Raw genomic sequence first — 24,908 nt, forward strand, 5'->3', positions numbered from 1 at the left:
TGACTAGGGGCTAGGCCGTGTTCTAAGTGATTAAAGGGCATTAAACTAAGGCTTACATTAATTCTTTAAGGTTGATGCTTTTATGATTCCCATATTATGGATGAATAAATAGCAGCATAGATGGGTCAGTTAGTTACCTGGCTGAGGTCACAGAGCTGTAAATGTCCTGGAACCAGGGTTTGACCCAGTGCTGTCTGCCTCTGGCACCTGCTCTCCTCACCTCTAAACCTCTTCATGGAAAAATAAACATTTTAAAGTGTGTAGTCCTGATGATGTTTTATTTTCTCGTAGGAGTGACTGGGTGACATCGTATAAGGTCATGGTGAGCAATGACAGCCACACGTGGGTCACTGTTAAGAATGGATCTGGAGACATGGTGAGTCTCATCCTCCATCTAACCATGCCTTTGGTGCCTGGCTGGGTGGAGTTTTGCAGAGAGAGGCAATGTATGATCAATTCTTTGGAGATTTGTGGATTCTGTGTCAACTCAAACCTACCACGAGGGTCTGATGGACAGAGACCCCTTCCCATGCCCTGAAGCCCAGCAGCAAGTGACACACATTTAGAGCTAATGTAAAATTCAGCCTTTGTTTACTCCTATCAGGGAACTGCAGGGATACAGCCTCTTATGTAATTTGCAAGGTAGCCCTGGAAGTTGCATGCATGGGGTATGCTGGGGCCTCTTGCAGCTCTTCTTAATAGTTTCCTAACTTCATTTCGTGACCTTGGCCTTTCAGTTCCATGATTAGCTCCAGCTTAGTCCTGATCCTGTCACTCTCTTCCTCAGATTCTCAAGTGTGTATTCCTAGCATGGTATCCAATATCTTACCCAGTCTGACTAGTCCAACTGTGGCCTCCTTTTTCAATCTTCTTTCTCATTCTTACTCCCTACACACAGTCCTGTGTCCTTGTACAAGTGAACCAGCTTCTCTTCTGCCTAGGAATCCAATATTTAGACTTCTGCACTCATTGTTCATTTTCTCTGGATACCCTCTCATCCCTACAGATCTAAATAGCTTTCCTTCAGTGCCAGTTCAAACAGCCCATTTTCCCCAAAACTTTGCCTGGTCCTCTCCATCTTCTGAAATCCCAAAGTTCTCTAGCTGTCCCTTTGCCATGACACCAATAGATTTTTCCTACAATATATAATTACCCCCTCCCCGCATACCAAGTAGATGGAGGCTTCCTGCAGGCAGGGTCCAGGCCTGATTCATTTCTTTTTTTCTCTTCAGTGCCTAGCACACATTAGGTTTTCCTCAATAAGGTCTTGTTGAATGAGTGAATTCTGACTCTTTTATCTCTTGGTTATTATGCACTAAAAGATTTTCTTTTTCTTCCTTGAGCATAAATAGATATTTAAAGGAAACAGTGAGAAGGAGATCCCTGTTCTCAACGAGCTGCCCGTCCCCATGGTGGCCCGCTACATCCGCATAAACCCACAGTCCTGGTTTGATAATGGGAGCATCTGCATGAGAATGGAGATCCTGGGCTGCCCTCTGCCAGGTGAGTTCAACCTCCCCCTCCCGTGCTTCCTGAAGGGTGGGAGTACTGATGGAAAACAGATGCCCAGCCAAGGCAAATAAAAATAAACTAAGCAGTCCAGGCACAGTAGCTCATGCCTGTAATCCCAGCATTTGGGGAGGCTAAAGAGGAAGGATCACTTGAGGCTGGAAGTTCAAGACCAGCCTGGGCCACAAAGGGAGACCCTGTCTCCACAAAAATAAAAATAAATAAATAATAAAATTTAAAAACTACCCAGGCATGGTGGAGTGAGCCTATATTCCCTACTACTTGGGAGGCTGAGGCAGGAGGATTGCTTGAGCCTAGGAGTTCGAAGCTGCAGTGAGCTGAAATCGCACCACTGCACTCCAGCCTGAGTAATGGAGTGAGACCCTGTCTCAAAAAAATAAAAAGATAAAAAGTAATAATACACGAAGCAATTGTTTTCTTGTGTAAAAAAATACATGTCTGTTGTAGAATATTTAGAAAACATAGGTGAACCAAAAAGAAAATAAATAAAAATTTCCTACAAGCCCGCTGGGAAGCACAGTGAACAATGGGGCTACTGAAGTCCCTTGCCAAGTGCAGTTTTACCTACTGTGATTTTAAGATGATACCTACCACTAAGAAGTGAGCAAAAAAAAAAAAAAATTATGTAGAAATTTGGGAGAACACATTTATTTGTCATTGGCAGATCCCATGACACTGGGTAGTGGCAGTGAGGTAAGGAGGTGGTAGAAGTTCATTCTAAACCATTGACATAGTCTTTTTCTGATGGAGTAACTGCTCTTGGAAGCCTGTGTCTTTGAGTAAATGCTTACTCAGGTAGTATTCCACTTGCCTTATTTTCACATGATGATATTTGGGGGTAACCTCAGGGTGGCTTGAAGAAAGGGGGTTTTAATTCACACGTGCCACCTGCATCTTTGGTAATGTCTTTTCTGGACAGGCTGCTCTGTCCTGGCCTTTCAGGCATTCTAAGCTCATGCCTGGATGAAACCTGCAGGCCGCAGCCTCTTCATCCTGAACACACATCTCCAGGGAATGCAGCTGGCCTGAGATCACCCACTACAGGGCGTCATCACCTCATGGGGCTTATAGGAACCTTCACATTCCTGTTCACCTGCAGTCCATCCATGCAGGCAGGCCATGGGGACCTGGGGCACAGTCATCGCTCAACCCCCAAACTCTCCAGTGAGGCCTTCCCACTCCTGCCCAGTGTGAGGTGTGGGGCTGGCTCCCTGTGGGACTCCTAGACCCTCCCAGCACTGCCTGGGGCAGGGTACCAGCTCTCAGGCTATTTCTGTAGTAACCCCCTCTCCATGAACTTACATTTCCTGTAGTTTCAAAGCATACTGAAGGTCATTTAACTGTTTTTCTTTCAATCCCATAGTATTCATGATCTTGCTAGCCAACCTCAGATTTTTACAATCCAAACCTCATATTGGTGAGAAAGACAGATCTTTCTACCTAACTGCTTACCCTCACACTGGTCATATATATATATATATATTTTATATTTATGTGTACTTATTCAATTGTGCAACTTTCTTTGATGTCATCAGAAGCATTAGAGACCATCTGTCTTTGGGATGCTTCTCCTTTAGCCCACGGACAAAATGCCATGTTTTCAATCTGCCTCAGACGGTCGGAAGTTCAGTTGTTTCTAATCACTGCATTCTGTAAACAACCCCACAGAGAACATTCTTATTTCTCTGTCCTTCTTTTGCGTGTGTCCACAATTATTTCCTGAAATTAGATTATGATAAGTAGGATTGCTGGTATGAAGAATGTGCCCAGTTTCAAGGCAGATGCAGAGAGAATGTGGAAGGCCTGCCTGATTGTGGATATGGGCCTCCTTCTGTGGTGGGCTGGTGCAGGAATTGCCCCAGGACCGGTCCCGGCATCCTGGACCTGCCGGGCTCTCCAGCACAGGGCGACCGTGAGCACAGGTATCTTCAGGGAGGCATTTATGGGCTCTGGCCCTCTTGACGCCAGCCCAGGAGTCTTGCTCTCCTGTTCTGCTCGGCACAGCCTTGGTCTGCTTGCTGGAAAAAGTAACCCACGGCTTTTCTCTGTGGGTAGGAATTCATCTGTTGTTGGTAAAGGACAAAGGGCAGCCTGTAAGAGTCTCATGAAATAAATATTTCTCTGTGAAGTTATTCTTGGTGTGTGTGTGTGTTTGAAGATGGGCCCCGGCGGTCCTTTAAACCCTCACAAAGTCAGGGTTACACTGTGAAATCTGAATTCATGTATGGACTCAGAATGGTTCTATTTTCTACCCCCCAGATATTGAGGACTATTTTTTTTCTAGAAGTTACTTAGCAGTTTGCTTAGAAGGGAGTGGCTGTTCATGCCTGCCGCCTGATGGGGTCATGTACGGGGATGGGGCTGCTCAGGGGCACAAAACAAGTCTTGCTCATCACCCTGGTGCTAGAGAGATTCCTTTGTAAAAGTTATTGAGGCCAGGGCCAGGGATTACCCAAGGTGACCTCGTGGTTTAAATGCAGCCTCTCCAAGTCTGCACTTCCCAGGCCTCTTTCTCATGAAACATTCATTTACCTTTGCTTCTGTATCCCTTTGTTCTGTCCCTTTCTTCCCTCACCGTCTTCCTGTGAACTCTCCGGTGGGGGCGGACGAGGGTGCTGGTGCTTTTTAAGACTCTATGCATAATGTTTCCAGAAATTTTTGAGCTGAAAAGTGAATTACCATATACCATGGTCTATTAATAGAATTTTTAAAGCTCAAAAGTAAAAGAAAATGGAGAGTTGTTGTTGAATGGGTAAAGACTGTAGATGAAAACATTCTGGAGATGGCTGGTGGTTTCACAGCAAGGTGTATGTACTCATCACTACTGCACTATACACTGGAAAAATGGTCAAGATGGTAACATTTATGTTATGTGTAGTTTTCCACAATTAAAAGTGATTTGGCAGGGCATGGTGGCTCACGACTGTAATCCCAGCACTTTGCAAGGCTGAGGCAGGTGGATCACTTGAGGTCAGCAATTCAAAACGAGCCTGACCAACATGATGAAACCTCATCTCTACTAAAAATACAAAAATTATCCCAGCGTGGTGGCGGGCGCCTGTAATCCCAGCTACTTGGGAGGCTGAGGCACAAGAATCACCTGAGCCCGGGAGGCAAGGTCACAGTGAGCCTAGATCACACCACTGCACTCCAGCCTGGGTGACAGAGTGAGACCCTATCTCAAATACACACACACACACACACACACACAGCCTTAAATAAATAAATACAAATAATTTAATTACTATTAATAAAAAACAGTAAAAGAAAGTCCTCTTTTCTAAGGTTGAATGGACTAGTCCATTTTGCACTGAATATCTATGCTTATCAGAACCTGGGGAGAATTCTGAAGATAAAGTTTTAACAATAAAAAAATGCGAGTTAAGAACTGTGCCAGCTGACTGGCCAGATGGTCATGGCCTTGATGGTTTTCAGAGATTTTGCTGTTGCAAACAACACTGCATTACACACTGCCTGGCTCTCAAAAGGACCAGGTGAGCTTTGCAAATGATTACCCTACTAGGCTACAGGGTTGGTACCCAGCATTGTAGGAAATGACCTTCAAGATAGGGAGGTGGCTGTGCTTGAGCCCCTGGAAATGCCCAATAGCTTCTATTATGAATGTGTGAGGCTTTGGTGTCTTTGGGGGAAGTTGTCACTCCTTCTACCTCATCTTCCTGGCCACCAGGTCTGAGCAACTGTCCTCCCTCTGCACAGCACTGATGTGTCCAGGGTTCTTGGGTGTAACTCAGAGAACCTAGTAACAGGCACAGAGATCTGTGGACAGGAGCCACTCCCTCAAGCACAGAGGAGCTGCCGAAAGGCAGTGCCTTGGAGTCAGTCCTCCAAGTCGGCCAGGAGCAAGTGACACGCTGCGTCCTTCCTCCCAATATGTACATCCTCCCAGCCCATGTTCACTAGTTCATAATTATTGAAAAGCTATTTTAATTGTAAGGCCACCACCTGTCTTGCTAAGCTATGATGTTTCAGCCAGTCACCCCACCCACCATTAAGATGAACAAATTGGAGAAAGGAATGGGCTGTCGCTCTGTTGGGTCACTATGGGTGCAAGACTTTGTACATAAATTGATTTGCTTTGCTCCCTTCCATTTTTGTTTGCAAAGTCGGGCCTGTAGTCTGAATACCCTCTTGTGCCAAGGAGTTGATCATTCATTTGGGCCTCAGGCCTGGGCTCTTGAAAAGATAGGAATTAGAGGGCGTGAAGCAGCCATTGGCTTCCTCATTCTAGGCCTCCTTTTGCTGAGGGTGATGTCATCAGCATCTTTTTGATGGGCATTGACGAGCTTCTTGGAGTTGCTGAGTACCAGCTGAGCCCTTCTGGTTGCCGGGGCCTTAAAAAGGAGATGAGTTCACACTGCTTTCAGGGGAAGCCTGGTGGACAGAAGGGTCATGAGCTTTGGCTCAGCTCGGACCTGGGTGCAAATTCCACTTTTATTCCTCTGCAACTGTGGTCTCAGGTAGCCTGTGCAAATGTTCTATGGTTTACTTTCCTATGGAGTGGAGGGAATACCTTCGCTGTAGGGGTATGGCTGAGTCCTTCAACTTCTGTGGTCATGCTTTCATAAAACATTCAAATAAAATAACACAAATATTCCTCACAGTCCGATGGGAAATCCCAAATCTCCTCCTTCCCTAGGGATTCTGGGGACTCCGGGGTGGCTACCCACCTGTCTTCTACTGCTTGCGGGGCCCTGGGTTGCCTTGGGTCTTTCCTGCCAGTGGCTCTGGGTTCTAGAACAGCAGTCTCCACTGATGCCGATTTGCATGCGTGAGTATTGCAGAAGGTCTGGGGATAACAAAAGGGCAGCCCAGGCAATCAGCATTTCCCTTCCTGAGTTTTCTTGTCATCCCAGCAAGGGGAACCAATCTGTTGCTCACTGCCTTCCTCCCGGGTCTAGCCCGCTGCCCTGCCGCACTGGCGTCAGAACTGTGCTCTCCCTGGGGAGATCTTTCCTATCTGTCTCTGCTTCTCATTTCCCATCTCTGTCTCTGCTGTCCCCTGGCTTCCTGTCTCTGGGGCTTCTGGGCTGGGGTGGTGGGCGGAATGTCTGGGTTTTTTTTTTTGATAGAGACCTTCTTCCATCCTGGCTAGCTGGCGCCTTGCCTTTCAAAACCATGAGTTCCGTGAGAAGAGCTCTGCTACTCCCCTAGGAAGCAGAAGAGGCTGCTCTTGTTTTGACTGTAAGTTTCCAGCAGCCCCTCCATTCCTGATCCGGGACTCTGTGAAGACTAAATGACTGTGCTTGTAGAGCACCAGTGCATGGTTAGTGCTCAATATGCTTTATTTTTCCCAATTTTCCCTTCTTCATCCTTGCCCTGCCCGAGGTTTGGCTATTTTGTTCTGTGGCTGCCTCATTTCTGAGGTCACCAGATCCCATAGGTGGTGAGTGGATGTGAGAAGATACTTCCTCCCCATTAACCCTGTCCTGGTTTTGTTTTCTGTGCTCTATGTGACTCGCTAATGGTGCTAAATCGTTACTTTCCCAACAACAAGAATGCCAAGGCCTCTCCCTGTGCAAAGTACTCTGGGATTTGAGTTTGAAATAACAGGTCACATGGGGAACCACAGATTTCTCTCCTGGCCTGTCTCAAACTCTGGGCCTGGGTTCAGCTATGCAGCAAGAAGCCTACTGCTCACTGTACAGAAGCAGCTCAGTTCGGAAGGACGGCCTCTCACAGTGGGCATTTGTTCAGGGCTTGCCATGACTGACTGCACCAGGCTGGATAGTGTCCCCAGAATTCATGTCCCCCTCAGAACCTACAATGTGATCTTATTTAGCAACAGGGTCCTTGCAGATATAATCAGTCAAGAGGAGGTCCCCCTAGAACCTTGTATGTGATCTTATTTAGAAACAGGGTCTTTACAAATGTTATCAATCAAGAGATCATACTGGATGAGGGTGGGCCCTTAATCCAATGACTGGTGTCCTTAAGAAGAGAAAACAGATATACAGAGGCACACAGGGAGAATGCCACGTGACATCAGAGGTGGAGGTCGGAGTGATGTGGCTAGAAGCCAAGGGTTGCAGACAGTCAACGGACATTGGGAGACGCAGAGAAGGATCCTCCCCTAGAGCTTTTAGGGAGACCGCGGCCCTGCTGATGCCTATATCCTTCAGAACCGAGAGAGAGTCCGTTTCTGCTGTTCCCAGGCTGGAGTGCAGTGGCACCATCTTGGCTCACTTCAGCCGCTGCCTCCTGGGTTCCAGCGATTCTTCTGCCTCAGCCTTTCTGAGTAGCAGGGATTACAGGCATGCACCACCACACCCAGCTAATTTTGTAGTTTTTGTAGTAGAGACGGGGTTTCTCCATGTTGGTCAGGCTGGTCTCCAGTAAAATTGCCTTGCTGGGAAGATTCTTTGAGTGCTGGTTCTTCTTTTCGGCACCAAGGAACAAGCATTTGTCTCTAACATTATCAAGTTTAAATAAATGTGAGATTTCTCTTCATGGTCCAGCTGCCCAATGTTGATGATCTTGGGAAACTGTTAAAACAGTCACACTCTTGAAAACTGTCTTTCCCGACAGCTTCCCTGCCAGTCAAGCTGCAAATTGGCCCAGGGCTGTCAGCACAGCAGCATCTGCCAAGGAACCAGAGGGTTTCCTGGACTCCCTCTCCCACAGCAGAGAAGCCGTGTGATGGGGACATAGGAAACGGGGTGGAAGTGAGCGAATAAGCACAGAGGATGTGCTGCCACCTCTGAGAGGCCCTGTGGGGTGGCAGATTTGATGCTCTTGCTGACAGTGATGACCCAGGATCAGGTGAAGCTGTGCCTGGGAGTCTGCAGCTCCTGGGTCTCTCTTGGCCTTGCTCTGTAGGAATTACTTTGTCATAAGAGCAGTCAGTGGGGTCTGGACAAAGGTGACTGCATCAGACAGCCAGCTCTTTGTGGGAGGGGGAGGGGTTTCGTGCTCAGCTCACATGTGGAGCCAGACCATGTGTGTTCAGGGGTCTGCTGAGCATGTTGGGGCTTAGGGAGGTCGCAAGGCCACCGTGGCAGCTGTTCCTTGGGTGGGAGCCTGGTGTTGTACCAGGTAAAGAAAAATCTCCTGTAACCTAGCACCTCTGGTGTCCTCAGTCCTCAGAGAGCACTTTGGGGGCTAGGGATCCTTTTTTTTTTTTTTAATCAAGGTGAAATTCATATAATATACACTAAGCCTTTTAAAGGGTACCCTTTGGTGATATTTAGTGTATTCATAATGTTATGCAAGCCCCAGGTCTCTCTAGTTTCAAAACTTTGTCATCGCCCCCTAAAACCTCCCTGAACCTGAAACTGAACAGCAGGTTCATTGCTCTCACCGCATGCAGAGTCCAATTAACAAGAGTGAGGTCTGGTATAAAGAAAGTGGTTTATTCTGATGCCAGCTTAGGGGAAGAGGCGTCTTGTCTTTAAATGTGCCGCTTCACTTTCCGAGCAGAAAGTGGGCACCTTTAAAAGGCAGGGGAGGGAACAAGCAAGGGTGAAGGGTCCATGCTAGCTCTGATGCCTTCCCTACTGGTTGGTCGGGCTGGTGACTGCCCGCACCTTCATGGGCAGGCAACCTCCTGGAGGGGGAAAGGTTCATATCAGGCTTGCTTTGCTTTATAAATCCACTTGTAACTCTCCAGACTTGTTTTGGAGCAGATAATTAAAAGAACTTGCCCGGTAGGGAGAGGCTGGTGAAGGGGGACGTAAAAGGTTGTATCTGCATTCCTTTTTCTTTTCTTTCTTTCTTTCTTTTCTTTTCTTTTTTCTTTTTTTTTTTTGAGATAGAGTCTTGCTCTGTCACCCAGGCTGGAGTGCAGTGGCACGATCTCAGCTCATTGCAACTTCTGCCTCCAGGGTTCAAGTGATTCTCCTACCTCAGCCTCCTGAGTAGCTAGGATCACAGGTGTGTGCCACCACTCCCAGCTAATTGTTGTATTTTTAATGGAGACCGGGGTTTCACCATGTTGGCCAGGCTGGTCTTGAACTCCTACCTCAGGTGATCCACCCGCCTCAGCCTCCCAGAGTGCTAGGATTACAGGCATGAGCCACCACTATTGGCCTGTATTTGCATTTCTAAAGGGCTAAGTAGGAAGTGGGGAACTGGGGGAATAAGAAAAGAAGAGAGAAAAAAAAAATAATTAAACCATCTCTTAGAAAAATGGGGGCTACAAATCCAGAGTAATCACTCCCCAGTCCTCTCCCGCCATCCCTGGGTAACCTGGAATTTGCTGTCCCTGTGGGTCTGCCAGTCTGGATGGAGCATTCACGGGTATCCTGAGCCCAGGCTTCTAGGTTGCAGGTGAGCTGCCTTCCCAAAAAAGGAACCTCTTTTCCCCAGTCAAGCACCTACTCATTTCAGTCAAGGTCCCAACCAGAAGGCAGCAAACAGCAAGCACAGCAGCCCAAGAATCTTGGTCCCTTTGAAGTCCCAGTAATGGGACTTGATCTGGGATTCTTACTGTTCTTTTAAGAATAGTCCCATGTACAAATCACCTGAGGTCAGGAGTCCAAGACCAGCCTGGCCAACATGGCGAAACCCTACCTCTACTAAAAATACAAAAATTAGCTGGGCATGGTGGCGGGTGCCTGTAATCCCAGTACTCAGGAGGTTGCAGTGAGCTGAGATCGCGCCACTGCACTCCAGCCTGGGTGACAAGAGCAAAACTCCATCTCAAAAAAAAAGAAAAAGAAAAAGTCTCATGTAGTGAGCAGGTGCTTGGTTTGGTGCTCAGGAGCCCTGAGCTGTGGCTGGTGTGGGTGCTGGTACCAGCAGAGGGTGAGATGGGTTCTGATGCTGCCAGGCCCACCTGGGGCCTCCTTCCACCTTTCCTAGATCTCCTCTTCCAATTGTGTCCCTTTTCCATCTCTGTCTGCACTGTCATCTGGTCCCCAACATGGCTCACAGCCCAGCTGCATGGGGAACTGGCTGTAGCCACCTCAGAGCCCAGGCCTCCTACCACTGACACTCAAACCTCAGCCAACCTCCTCTTCCTTCCTCCTCCTCTAAGGGATTGTGGCCTGAGTCTCAAATCACCACGGTTTTTTGAGCCAACTGAGGGTGTGCCCCAGAGAAACACAAGTCACAGAAGCATCTGTGGCTGTTTTTTCCAGAGGTTCTCAGGAGATTTAGTATTTATACATTTTCCTTACAAGAAGGGGGGCAGGTTGGCACTGAGGCAAATGATGACATCTTTGGGAGACTTTAGTGCCCGGTAAATCTACATTTGACATAAGATAGGTGAACATTTGAAGAAAAAGGGAATAGAGGAGGCAACGTCTCAGGGAGGGGTGAAGGATCTTGTCTTTTTTTGGTGCTTGGGAAGATAAACTGTGCCTGGGAAGGATCTTGTCTTTTGAAAGGACTGGTTTCTGTTTAGCCCATAGGGTAGAAAGCCTAATGACTGGCAGCGAGGAATGGGGTATAATGAGGAGTGTCCCATCTCTATCCGTTGTAGCTGTGAACTCAGCTTCCAAGATTTCTCTGGGATTCTCTTGGCCAAGAAGTGGTCCATTCAGTCAGTTGGGGGCTTAGAATTTTATTTTTCTCACTTCTGAACAACCTGTGGATGTGCATAGGGTCCTGGGAATGTCCAATTGTTTGCTGTCGGGTATGGGGTTAGTGTCTGCTTGAGCTGCCTGATGCCGCAGAGCTTAGGCCTCGTGTTTCAGGGAAGGCAGCTGGAAGCAGGGCCTCTGTCTCTTGTTCTCTCTCACACATGTGCTTGCTTCCCGAAACAGAAGATGAAGAGGAGCGCAGCCTTTGCCACACGTCCGTCTCTGTCTGCGGATGCGTGTACTCCTTCCATGAGCCTTGAATGAGACCCTCATGGCTGGGGGCCTTGTATCTTTCATGCTTATTTCCCCAGCATCTCACACAGTGTTGGGCATGTAGCAGTGTTCAGTGAACAATAGGGTGAAGTCAGTAAAAGCTTTTTGGTTCAAGATTAAAGCTACATCTGCATAAATCAATGGGCATTGGTCAAATGTAGGTCATATCTAGCCTAAGATGGGATCATGAGATTGCTTTCTCATATACTGTGGTCATTAAGACAGCAAAATAACAGGCTGATCAATTAATAATTAAATTTTTAACTAGAAGACATCTGCAGGCATGCATCTGCCGAGTCAGAGCTGTGATCCTTAAAAAGCTAAAGTGATTTAAGCCACGTAATTAAGTTGTCACAGGAAAGGAGATACCGAGCCAAAGTTGCTTGAGCTGGTTGGAGAGGGTGACCAACCAACCCAGGCTGCCAGGGACTGAGGGGTTCCAACGACATGATGCTTCCTGTTTAAAACCAGGACAGTCCTGGGAAAAACCGGGACAAGTTGGTTGCTTTGTTGTTAGGCCACATGTCACAGTCCCACGTACTATAGGTTGGGGAAGCGACAGATAAAATAGAGTGTGTTCAGAGGAGGAAACCGGGGCACTGAGAGCCCTGGAAATCATCGTGAGGGTTGTGCAGGGAATAGGTATGTTTAGGCAGGAACAGAGACAACTTAGGGGAAAATAGGCTACATTTCCTCCAAATCTGTAGGACCGTCATGTTACTGATGGAGGGTGTCCAGGTTCTTGGCATCTTGAATAAAGAATTGGACAAAATGTATAAACAAAGCAAGGAAAGAATGAAGCAACAAAAGCAGAGATGTATTGAAAATGAAAATGAAAGTACGCACCACAGGGTGGGGGCAGGCCTGAGCGTGGGGGCTCAAGAGCCCCATTACAGAATTTTCTAGAGGTTTCCACTGGTCACTTCATGTATACCCTATGTAAATGAAGAGGATGAAGTAAAGTTACAAAGTCATTTACTTGGTGTATGCCCTCTGTAAATGGAAAGGGTATTTCCTGTCATAGCTGAAGTGTTTCCATTTGATTTAGTTCTAGGAAGTCAGCATGAATTGGCCTTATGTTTCCTTCTTCCAGGCCCTATTCTCCTGCCTCCATCGTACATGAAAGGGAGAAGGCTTAGTTATCCTAGCTGAAGAGGAATGAATTAAGATCAGCAGGTAGATTTCAGCTTGATAAAGGAGGACCTTCCTAGCAATTAGGGCTGAAAATAGTGCGAGAGGCTGCTTCGTGAGGGTGTGAGCTCTTAGTCTCCAGAGGGCTCCCATGAATTTATGTCAGGGATATCTGAGAATAGATTATTGAAAGGAGGTGAAGGGTAGTCCAGGTGATTGAGGGGTTTATTTTATGACCATGTCTGAGGAGTAAGAAATGACTGAGATGAGGGTGACCAGAAGGCCCTACAGGGCAGCGGACATTTGTGCTGGTCTCAGAGGAATCAAAAGAAAACCACAGGAGGACTCGGGGGTGAGGAGGCAGAGATGTTTAGGGCAGGTAGTAGCTTCCTAGGGCTGGTATAACCAGGTGCCCCAAACTGGTGGCTTAGAATAACTTATCCTGCCACAGTTCTGGAGGCCAGAAGCCAAGAGCGAAGTGTTGACAGGACTGGTTCCTTCTGGGGCTGTCAGGGAGAGTCTGCTCCAGGCCTCTCTCAGAGCTGCAGGGAGAGTCCGCTCCAGGCCTCTCTCAGAGCTGCAGGGAGAGTCTGCTCCAGGCCTCTCTCAGAGCTGCAGGGAGAGTCCGCTCCAGGCCTCTCTCAGAGCTCAGGTGGTTTGATGTCAGCCTTTGACATCCCTGGGCTTCTAAGTGCATCACCGCAGCCTCTGCCTTCACTCACCTGGCGTTCCCCCTGTGTATGTCCGTATTCAAATCTCCCTATCAGATGAGGCGTCACCTAATGACTTCACTTGAACTCAAAAGGCTTAGTAAAAACCCCATCTCCAAGCAAGGTCACACTCTCAAGCACTGGGGGTGAGGACTCCAACATAGCTTTTCTTTGGTGGGGGAGCACAATTCAGCCCATAATAGGGCAGGATTAGTAGACCAATTTGGACAGAGCAGAATGCTTGAGTAGTTTAATAAGGGAAGTAAGGTTGGAAAGAGCGTTTCAGGCTCCACTCCTGGAGTCTGTTGATCCCCGTAACTAAGGTGTTGCAGACGAATCAGCTGGTTTTCCATACACAGGAGTTATAGAAGTAACCACAGGAAGGGATCAAAGCTCCCTCTGTGAGGATAAAGCCCCCATAGACTGGATCAGCCTGAATTTCTGTTTCAGAGGTCAGAAGTCCTAATCAAATTAGGTTAAGAAAAATGTAAAGAAATTCGGGCTCACATAAGTGAAAATTCCAGGGGCAGGTCTGACTTTGGCTTCAGGCAAGAAAAGATCTAACATTTCAGGGCCTTTGTGTGGAGGTCGGGGCTCCCCCGTCACTAACTTGCAGACTGGCAGGTTGGCCACAAACACTTCCCACTCACATCCTACCCTCCGAGGGCTCCAGCAGAAGAGTCTGTGCTCCTGCAAGCTCTGTGAGAAAAGTCATCTGATTGGTCTGGCTTGGATCCTGGGATCATCTCTGAGCCAGTGGTGCCCAGCTGAAGGCAGGAAGTGTGTTCCTGAGTCACAGGCTCACACTTGCATATCTGAAGCACCTGGAATAGGTTCCCCACGTGAGTGTTACCGGAAAGGGGTCCCAATCCAGACCCCAAGAGAGGGCTCCTGGGCCTCACACAAGAAAGAATTCGAGATGAATCCATAAAGTAAAGTGAAAGCAAGTTTATTAAGAAAGTAAAGAAAGAAAGAATGGCTACTTCATAGGCAGAACAGCGGCCTGGGCCACTCAGCTGCTTGTATTTATTGTTACTTCTTGATTACACGCTAAACAAGGGGTGGGTTATTAATGAGTTTTCTGGGAAAGAGGGAGCAATTCCTGGAACTGAGGGTCCATCCATTTTTAGACCATATAGGGTAACTTCCTGATCTTACCATAGCATCTGTGAACTGTCATGGAGCTGGTGGGAGTGCCTTTAGCATGCTAATGCATTATAATTAGTGTATAATGAGCACTGAGGACCACCAGAGGTCACTCTTGTTGCCATCTTGGTTTTGATGGGTTTTCCCGACTTCTTTACTGCAACTGGTTTTATATAAGTGGGGTCTTTAAGACCTGTTCCTTGTGCCAGCCTCCTATCTCATCCTGAGACTTAGAATGCCTAACTTACTGGGAATGCAGCCCAGCAGGTCTCAGCCTCATTTTCCGCAGCTCCTATTCAAGATGCAGTCGCTCTGGTTCAAACAACTCTGACAGGAGGAAGGGCTTCTCTTGTCTACAGAAGGAAGCCAGGGATAGCTGGCTTAGATGACTAACTGGCTCTGTCTATCGACTCTGGGCTCAGTCCTCACTCATTGTGCTGGGCTCCTAATAGGGAGGGTCTCAATAAAACTTTGCCCAATCAGAATAAATGGACAGGTAAGGGAGTATTTGTTCAAAATGTGGGTGACTGGAAGTTGTGAAGTTCTGAGACAGTTCTGGAAAAGGTACCCATACCTTTCAGAAGCCCGATTAGCCTTGAGGAAGGAAGAATGTTGCCTGTTGCCAAACCCAGTGCTCTTTTGTATTTAGGGCTCTCAGTTTTTCTTCAATCCTTTTTGAGAACCTTGAAGGCATAATTTGTGTTCCAAAACAAAAGGGGCTTTAAAGTCCTTTGAAAAGACGCCCCCCGAGGTTTAGGGCGTGTTGAATAGCTCTTAGATAACAGCCTGCGAGTAAGTTAGGTGTAAATGAATGCAAAATACATGTTTTACCTTTGCTTTGAAACTGGCAGGTTTGGAAATCAAGGGGAAGGCAGCTTGCCCGAGGCGTGGTCAGCCTCTACTCCCAAAAGGAAAGGGCTTGAGAAATAAATCACTGAGGCATCTGCCTAAGCCTAAGTGGCTTTGCTTTCTTGTCTGGACAAAATGCCAGTTGTACTCCCACGTTATTTCCCTTCCCATAACAGTTATTTGTTTGTAATTGCATGACTGGAAAATCATTTGTGAATATTAAAGCTGTATTTTCAGTGCTTGAGTCTATATGTGATTTTTAACTTGTTGCAAGTGGCCTCTGTTCTCAAGGGTGAAGCCACAGTCTTTAAGTGAACCTTGATCTTTTTGAATATGGCGCTTGTGACCTGTGGCTGTGGGGATGCAGGCACAGGGCTGGCTCAGTTGATGGCAGATGTATGTAACACGTGCTGAGTATTCTCAAACTGTGAATGTCTACAGAGCCAGCTGGGATCCTGTTGCAGTGTGGTTTCTAATTCAGTAGATCAGGGCTGGATCTAGCAAACAGCCAATGCTACTGGTCTGTGGACCACAGTTGGTGGCACAGATCTGGCCTCGCTGCTCCACATACTAGAGAGTGCTCATCCCCCTACTGCCCTTACTGCCTCTAGAGTGGCCCTGAGAGCCACTGGGTTAAACAGACACTGCATGGTTCCCACATTGCTCACACGGTTTCTAGGGCTGCGGGTTCTCTGCATTGGAGGGAACGTTGAACAGAGCAGGAAATGCACCACATTTCCAGTGTCATCTTCTTGACGGAGATGTCACCAGGCTGACTGGGGGACCTCAAGGCAGATGGAGTGGTCCATTCACAGCTGCCCTCCTTCATGCTCTTGCTCCTCCCTGCCCTATCCTCTCTTCTCTGTGTTCTTGGTTTTTGTAATTATATAAACCATACACACTTACAGGAATGCAGAGAGGGAGTCAATTTATATGGAAGGGAATCAAGTGAAGAGAAGACATTGCCTCCCTGACCCCCGAATCCCAGTCCCCAAAGGTCAGCTCTGTTAACACATTCTGATTATATCTGCTAGGGTGCTTCAGCTCCCACAGCAGAAACCCCAGTTCCCACTGGCTTAGCTGCAAAGGTTGGTCTTTATCTTGTCCAAGGCTGGGCTCTGGGTTGGTTGATTCAGTTGCTCTTAGTGTTACTGGAGTTCTCTGACTTCTACTGTGGGCCATCTATACCACGGAAGTCATCCTGAGGCTAGTTCTTCTTGAGGTCAGATGGCCGTAGTAGCGAGTGGGCAATGTGCTTCTGCATTCTTACTGCTGGGGAGAGATTGTTACTCAATCCTCCTCTGTGTCAATCAAGTCCTTCCCTTCAATCTGGATCAATGACAGTGGCCAGTAGATGCTGTGTTCTGATTGGCCAGTCATGTTGGAGCCCTGGAGCTAGGGACTTGAGATCTTCCTAGAAGTGGGAAAAGGGGATTCCCAAACATAGGGCTTTTTTAGGAAGGAAGGAAGGGGAATGAATGCTGGGTAAGAGGCTTATAGGGTCCACATCCTTCCAGAAGTCTCCATGCATATGTGTGGAGTCTTGATATTCATTCATTTATTTATGTAGTGCTGACAGCTTGCTGGGTGCATAGATTTGTCCCATCTATGCTAACAATAAACCATTGAGAGAGGTACTATTCTTTTTCTTGTTTATGGGTAAAAAACCAAGTCAAACACTGTGCAAGTAACTTGCCCACTTACATACTCATACGGCATGTAAGTAGAAGAGCGGCGATTTGAACCCAGGTATTCTGGCTCCACACTCTTAACCACTGGGTAATTCGGACACCTAAGTTGCTTCCTGCAGTTTGGTTTTCTCATCTCTGAACCAACCTTAGAAGCTAGAGATTGGACTGCACTGTCCCTGCAGTCCCCATGAGTCTCTAACAGAGATGCCATGGGAGATAGAAGGATGGGAGTGAATTCAAAATCATGTTTCTGTCCCTAGATCCTAATAACTATTATCACCGCCGGAATGAGATGACCACCACTGATGACCTGGATTTTAAACACCACAACTATAAGGAAATGCGCCAGGTAAGACCCAGATCACAAAGCCTCATGCCAGGAATTTGTCAAAAAAAGCAACATATTATGTGTCCATAAGCGCTTAAATTTTTTTTTTTCCAGAAGTTGATGATTAGGGATCTGAATGATCATTTGATGTGCTGAAGACACATTAAATGCTTGTCATTTCAAGATTCGGGGTTCAGGTGACCAGAGGAAGTCTTCCTGGCTGGCAGATTATTGAAACACAATTTGAATCCAGGTTCTTCTCAGTTAATACTGTAGATCTTAAGAATTATTGTGGTTTTGAGTGCTATTTAAGGATGTTGGTCAGATGCAGAGTTGAAGAAGAAAAAGGATCTAGGATAACATGATAATAATAGCGGAAAATATTCACATAGGACCAACTTATGTACATGACCGTGTTCAGTCCTAATAACTCTAGAAGGGTAGGGACTGTTGTTATTGTTATTTGCAGATGGGAAAACAGCACGGAGAGACTATAGCACTACCCCTTATTATTCAGATTCTCAGAGTTTCGATCTTGGTTGCATATTGGAATCACCTGGGGAAATTTGTAAAGCTAGTGATAATTGAGCCGCATCTCAGGCCAATTAAAGTAGAATCCTTAGGAGACAGGAGCCTGGGGATCCAGATTTTTAAATCCTCTTTTTGTGATTCTGCTGTCCAGCCAGGTTTCAGAACTACTGGTTGATAGCTTCATAGCTCTTAGTATTGTTAGAAAGAAAAGACAATTCCAGATGAGATTTTTCCCCAGATTTAATTATAGAAACCTAATAGTTCTGAGCTTTTGACAGCATTTGCATCCTGAGTGCACAAGGGGGAAGGGACAGTGTGTTTATTAGGACAAGCTAAAAAGGCAGTACCTACGCTAAGTGCGGTGCCTATGAAATCTTGTTCTGCGCCCACCCCCAGCAGGTGCTAGAAAGCATGGGGAGGAGCTGGCAAATGAGAAATCCTTAGAGAGCTAAGAATCTGAAGAGACAGAACATGCAGAAATGTCCTTCTGAATACATTTACAGAACAAGGATCCACCAAGGGCAAATTAACATGGCTCAAAGGGAGGGCTTGTAGGTGCTAAGGGAGGGGAGCAGCCATCCAGTACAAACGTGGAAGATGTTTCTGAGGTCAGAGTAATTAAGCGGAGCTCCAATCCCATGGAATGAACAAGCCTGGTTTGTCTTGATGTGATCTAACTTGAGATACTCACACAGCTTCCAGACACCTGTCAGCACAGACTTAGAGGTGGGATGTGCTAAGAAATCTTCTTGCTGTCTTGCTCTTCAGAAATCAAGATAATGTGTTTGGACTTGAGGGCTGTGAATCATCCCTGCTGCTCTACATTTTTGGGGTATTTATATGGCTCTGCTCACCATTCCATTTTATGGAGCACTGATGTGTTAACTCCGCTTTGCTCACTGGACGTCTCAGCACAGCTTCTTGAGCTCAGAAATGAGACAGATATCAACTCAGTGCAATTAATGTCAAAAGCAATAAATCTAAATGCCTTTAAAATGAGTGAATTGCACAGAGACTTTAGGTAGCTGTTATCTGTAAATAGTTGTCTTGCGTGGAGACTTGGGGCTCTTTTCTCACAAGGAGAGCAAGCGGAGTATGCTTCATTACCCCAGGCAACTCTGACCACTACTGGAGCCAAGAGGTACCTTTGGATAATCAGTGCAGCCCCCTCAGGTGACACTGGAAGACCCATGTGAGATCCCACAGCTCAGCAGTTATCAACTAGAGACTGTCTGGGAGATCGCCCATCAATCCTGAAGAGTCTTCAAGCCAGAAATGATTTGCCATTTGGATTCCTGGCTCCTGGGGATGGGAAAGAAGTCAACATTTTGAGCAATTTCCCCATATGGAGTCTGCTAGGTTACTGTAGAAATCTTTCTCCCTCAGGAAAAACTTGTTCATTTTTCCTACTATTGAAAGAGACATTTACAACAAGCCAAAAAAATGAGAAACAGAAGCAGGAAGCAAGAAGTGAAAATAGAAAACCTTATTGCATTGTACGAGGAAGATAATGAGGGGACATGTGACTCTTTTGTGCAGACAGCACTGACTTGCAAGGCACAGTTCCAGGCAGAGGGGAGCTGCAGGTGGTTGGGTGGAGAAGGGAGGAGGAGAGGAAGGAGAAAGTCCTGACATTGCCACTATAAGGCGGAGAAAGGGAATTGTTCCAAGAAAATACGGAGGACCTTCATAGCGTATGTTGCAATTTATTCTTGCTTAGTTGCTGGTTAACGTGTACATTGCCTGTCTCCCTCACTTGGGGCAATGAGGGAAGAGACCCTGTCATTTTATCATCCATAGTGTGCACTTGATCAATGTGTGTATTTGAGGTCCTTACAGTCATGGGGGATGGGAGAGAGAAGGGAGCCATCTGCTTGGCCTTGGTTTGGGAGGCTTTGGTTGCAGAGGGTGTCAGCTGTCATCCAATGTGTGTGGCTGGCACTGGCAGGCAGGGGTGGAGGGAGGGTGCTCTGAGTAGAGAAGACAGCAAGAGTGAAGGCACGAGGTCGCAGCCGATAGGTGTGTTCTGTGACAATTTGCAAGTAGCTGGGAGGAGGCTGGTCCTGAGTGCCAGGAGAGGCTTTTATCCTGACGCGGGGGTCTGTGGAGTTTCTTTAGGTGCACAGAGCTGTCTTTCTGGAAGTTGTATGGAGGGCTGGCCCCTGGGCCTGAAGAAGGATGAGAAGAGAGGCATTTCTCAGGCAGGCTGCCCAGTGGAGGTCACCTATTAGAGTGAGTTGGGGAGAGAGAGGGGCCTCTCTTCCTTTTCTGTGGAGAAAAGGAAGAAGTGATTTTGAGGACAAGGTTAATGACCTTCTTTGGATTGGTCACAGTGTTGTCAGGTCCCAAACACCCAGGAAGTACTGGCTGATGGCCCATATGTAGACAATGTGATGTGGATAGAAAAAAGTAACATAGGCAGACATGGGCTGGAAGGCAGCCATCTAATGACATTGATTTCCAGGGCACCTAAGGATGGCCGGGGACATCAGGCTGTGGGGACCATGACTGACCCACCCACTTGTACCACGCTTAGCCTGACCCTGTGGGGACAGGAAGCCAGGGCGGAGCAGCAAGCCTGCACATCCAGATACACCCAACTCCATTCCTTCCCTCTTCCCTTCTTCTGGAATTTCTTTTCCATTGGGCAAGGTGCGGTGCCTGTTTCTCAGGCAAATGAGGAAAGATGGCAGAAGAGAACTTTCCTCTTCCCTACTCTCCTCTTTAAAAACCAACCAACCAAACAAAACAAAACAAAACTTGCATTCACTGGATAAACAACATTGTGTCAGCATCAAATGCAAACCAAAAGCCTAAAGACAAATCCTCCACGAACCCACTACTCTAAAAAAAAAAGGCAGTTTCCATTTTCTCCCCATTTCCATGTGGTGTTTGAACTTCTGTATTCACAGAATTCCTACGGTTTTGATGAGAGGATAGTTACATCTTGGCCCTGTGTTTCTCAGCGAATATTGGATCATTAGCCATTTTCCATGCTGTCTTCATAATTGTGATTGTGAGGTTGCAGAATGTTCTGGTGAGTGGATGCATCATACTTTTCTCAGCTTCTTTCCTGCTCTGGAATGTTTGGATATCTCCCAATTCATAACTTTTCATGAATACAAAGTATGAAACATGCCACAAGTGTCAGTGTGCATAACATTTTACCATCTTTATGAAAAATTTCCCTCTGATATTTTGCCAGAAATTGAGGCTCTTGATTCTATCTCCTTCAGTAGAGAGTGAAGCAGCAGAGCCTGGGATTCAGTAGACACCAGGATGCAAATTTTATTTCCATCTCAGAGTTGGGAAAACAGTCTTGAAGAGACCAAGAGTCTTGCAAACCCTGGTACTTTCTAAGATGATGTTTCTCAACATTCTTTTTCATTACTACCCACCTAGGGAAAGTTTTTAGACTTCTTTTCTTTTCTTAATATCCTCCCTGCATTATATTAAATATTAAGAAATAGGATTTTGCTAGATAGGGTTGAGCTTTGGGGGAACACAAAGCACTGTAATACCTAAGACTTTTTCAGCCACAATTTTCAGCCCCTTGGGGTGATGTCATCCCTTTTGAGAATACATGCTCTAAGGTCATGGTGAAAATTCTATTCCTTACTCTGACTGAATTCATCAAGACCCAAACATTTACCACAAAGACCCAGACTCCAAAAAACCATCTTTGACCCCTCTCAAGAATAATTGTATTCCCTTACAAGAATTAATTGTGTTTAAACGGGAAACGTCATTCCTGGGGATGTTCACAGTTGCCTTGCTGAGAAGACCAGAGTGGGCTGCCACCCAGGTCTTTGATGGTACTGGTAGCCACTGGAGAGATGCTTCCTGGCATTGCAGAGGGCCACTGTGCAGAGAGAATTGTAAAGGAACTTCACTGAGAAGAAGATTTTTCAAAGGCCCATGTTCTCATGTGGGAAAGATGCTTATGATACCGTGGCACAGTGGCACGTACTTTGTTAACCAATACTGTGCCATTGGTGGGAAAGTGTGGCGGCTATGAAAGTACAGTGATAGTGGGTAGAATATAAGGAGGTGATTCTGATGACTCATGGCCCAAGCATCTTCCCATGCCATAGCTAAGTGTGCATCTCAGGAGAAGATGATGCTTGTCTTCTTCCAGTGTCAAGGTCGTGATCACTAGTACTGACAGCACATTTCTCCTGCAGCTAATTGGAAGGGGGTGGGGTAACAGTGAAGGAAGCCAGCCTGGGCTGAATGCTTGCATTCATTGCCTAGTTCGTGATGAGCCACCTGGCTTTATGTCCATAGAGCTAGTCACTGATCTGAATGTAAGATGGTGAATTGCCTGCCAGATAGGATTTGCTAAGGTCAATGCTGTTGGCTGAGAATGACTGCATCAGCAGGGACTGGGACATGGGGTCTCAAAGGAGATGCCAAGTATGCTGTGGCCATCAGAATGGTCACAGTATGCAGCAAATAAAACAAGCAGCAGGGATGCACTGGTTCTCATTTCTCTACTACACCTTCATGGACAGATAGGGGTGTGGGAAGAGCCCTGAGATGCCAAAGTCCTGGCTTCTCCTGCTCCCAGCTGGGTGACCCAGGGTAAATTATTCGATGGCTTTCTGGGCCTTAGTCTCCAAGTCTGTAGAATGGGAAAAATCTTCTCTGCCTTCTCTACTTTACCCGCCCAGTAATGATGATAAGACTTAGTAGAGAAATGGAGCGTATTCTTACTGTTCTTGTTAACATAATTGGTGACGTGATTACTGTGTCTTTTATTAAAACATGGTGCTATTCATATGTGGCCCCTTGCTGTCCCTGCAGTATCTGTCTTCGATGACTCTAGAAGCTACATGTCCTTTGCATGTTGCTTCTCCATTTATGATGGGTTTCTGTTGTAGCATTCTTGGGAATAAGAGTCTTTGTAGCCAACTTTCTCTCAGCTAAATATTGTGACACAACGTGTGTTGTCATAAAGGGAAGCCTGTTTTAACCCCTGGAGCAGTAAGAGGGTTAGACCCTGAATTCCAAGTCAAGGCTGCACCTGTCACCTCTCGTAGGCATGTCATAAAAGCCAAGCTACAGCAGCAGTAAATCTTCCCACTCCTTTAGAAACGCTTCTTGATGCTCATTAAACCACTCTTCCCAGTCATTACAGAATGTTGTGTTATGAAAGGCATATGAAGCACACAGTCATATAACTCCAACGTATCATAAATTTTACATAATACCAATTTTCCAGTTCTAATAGATTTCAACCCACCATAAAATTTGCAACAGATTTGTTTATCTACACTTTACAAGGACATTTTATGGATAATTCGGTTGATCCGATTTTTTGGCAGCCTGCTAGAAAGCATTCAGGTCCACATCGCCCCACTGTGGGCTATGCCCTTCCTCTGTCCTGCACCAATTCAGTTCCAGCTCAGCTTTCAGAAGGCCACGGGCCTCCCTAATGGGCACCTGACCACCAGCCACCCTGGCCAGGATGGCCTTCCTGTGTGTTTCTGCAGTACCTGGGCTTCCTTCCTGGTCTTTTAACACACTGTCATGAAATTGTCCCTGGAGCCCTCTGGCCCCTACTGCATGGTCTGTTGCCTGGCTCAATAAAGAGATGCCCTTTGAATCAGATCTTCTTTCACTTGGGTATTGATAAACAAATTTAGCCTAGCAAATCACAGTTACTTGCAGTGAACTCACAGGTACTCATTCAGTGACATGAGGCAAGGCAACCTCTAGGCAGAGGGTGTCTCCGGCCTTTGACCTTTAGGGTAACCTTTTCTCCTATGACTTGCAGAGCCCTTGGTACCTCCTTTGGCCCCTGGTCTCATTTTCCCAGACCTCAGCTATCAGTGTGACGAGCTGACTAAAAAGGCAAAATTCAGAAAACAGCATGTATCTATTTCACTTCCTTGCTGAAGCCTGCTTTTCCTACCGTTTAACCCCATGATTCCTGTTGTCATGGTGACCCAGTGCTCTCCTTACTTAGTGGCAATGAACTGGGTCATTGCATGCCTCTTATTGGCTGTGTGCTGCAAGCTCCAGGAGGGAAGGAGCAGTGTGTATTTGCTCAACCCAACAATGTAGATGCTCATTAAATTATGAGAAAAAGTTGATATTAAGATATATTTATTTGGTCAGGCATAAAAGATAAAAGGCTGAGTCTGTCTCCTCAATGATCTGCAGTGTAGTGAGTGGGCAATAAGAAAACAGGAAATCATAGTTAAAAAGTAAAAACCACTGCTGAGGGAGGTGAGAACCGCAACCAGGGAGGTGAGAACCACAACAAAGGAAGTGATAACCACAACCAGAGGAGTGATAACCATGATGAGGGACCTGATGACCACAATGAGAGAGATAAAAACCACAACCAGGGAGGCGATAGGCACAACCAGAGAAGTGATAGCCACAACCAGGAAGGTGATAACCACAACCAGGGAGCTGATAACCACAATGAGGGAGGTGGTGACCACAATAAGAGCAATATGAACCACAACCAGAGAGATGATAACCACAATCAGGGAAATGATAACCACAACCGGGGGGTGATGACTACAGCGAGGGAGGTGATGATCACAGTCAGGGAGGTGAGAACCACAACAAGGGAGGTGGTGACCACAAACAAGAGAGGTAAGAACCACAACCAGGGAGGTGAGCACCACAACCAGGAGAATGAGGACCACAATGAGGGAGGTGATGATCACAACAAGAGCAATAAGAACCACAGCCAGAGAGGTGATAACCACAACCAGGGGAGTAATTACCACACCCACCCAGGGGAGTGGTAACCACAATGAAGGAGGTGATGACCACAACCTGAAAGGTGATGACCACAACCAGAGAGGTGATAACCACAACCAGAGAGGTGATAACCACAACCAGGGAGGTGATAACCATGACCAGGGAGCTGATAACCATGACCAGGGAGCTGATAACCACAATGAGGGAAGTGGTGACCACAATAAGAGTCATAAGAACCATAACCAGAGAGGTGATAACCACAATCAGGGTAGTGATAACCATGACTAGGGGAGTGATGACTACAAAAAAGGAGGTGATGCGCACAATAAGGGAAGTGATAACCACGACCAGGGAGGTGATGACCACAACCCAGGAGGTGATAACCTCACCCAGGGGAGTGATAACCATGACCAGGAAGGTAACAACCACATCCAGAGAGGTGATAACTACACCC

At 46.7% G+C, this 24,908-nt stretch overlaps 1 protein-coding gene across 1 annotated transcript in view; it reads left to right on the top strand.

Annotated features, from left to right (window-relative positions):
• CPXM2 (carboxypeptidase X, M14 family member 2) overlaps window positions 1-24,908 on the top strand; it is a 153,060-nt gene that overhangs the window by 101,163 nt on the left and 26,989 nt on the right. The window contains exons 5-7 of the mRNA XM_033180031.1: window positions 292-376; window positions 1,353-1,503; window positions 17,133-17,221. Of these exons, the coding sequence (XP_033035922.1) occupies window positions 292-376; window positions 1,353-1,503; window positions 17,133-17,221 (325 nt within the window). The remainder of the gene's footprint in view (window positions 1-291; window positions 377-1,352; window positions 1,504-17,132; window positions 17,222-24,908) is intronic.

The sequence above is a fragment of the Trachypithecus francoisi genome, unplaced genomic scaffold, assembly GCF_009764315.1.
Source record: "Trachypithecus francoisi isolate TF-2019V2 unplaced genomic scaffold, Tfra_2.0 Contig01579, whole genome shotgun sequence".
NCBI classification, from domain to species: domain Eukaryota; kingdom Metazoa; phylum Chordata; class Mammalia; order Primates; family Cercopithecidae; genus Trachypithecus; species Trachypithecus francoisi.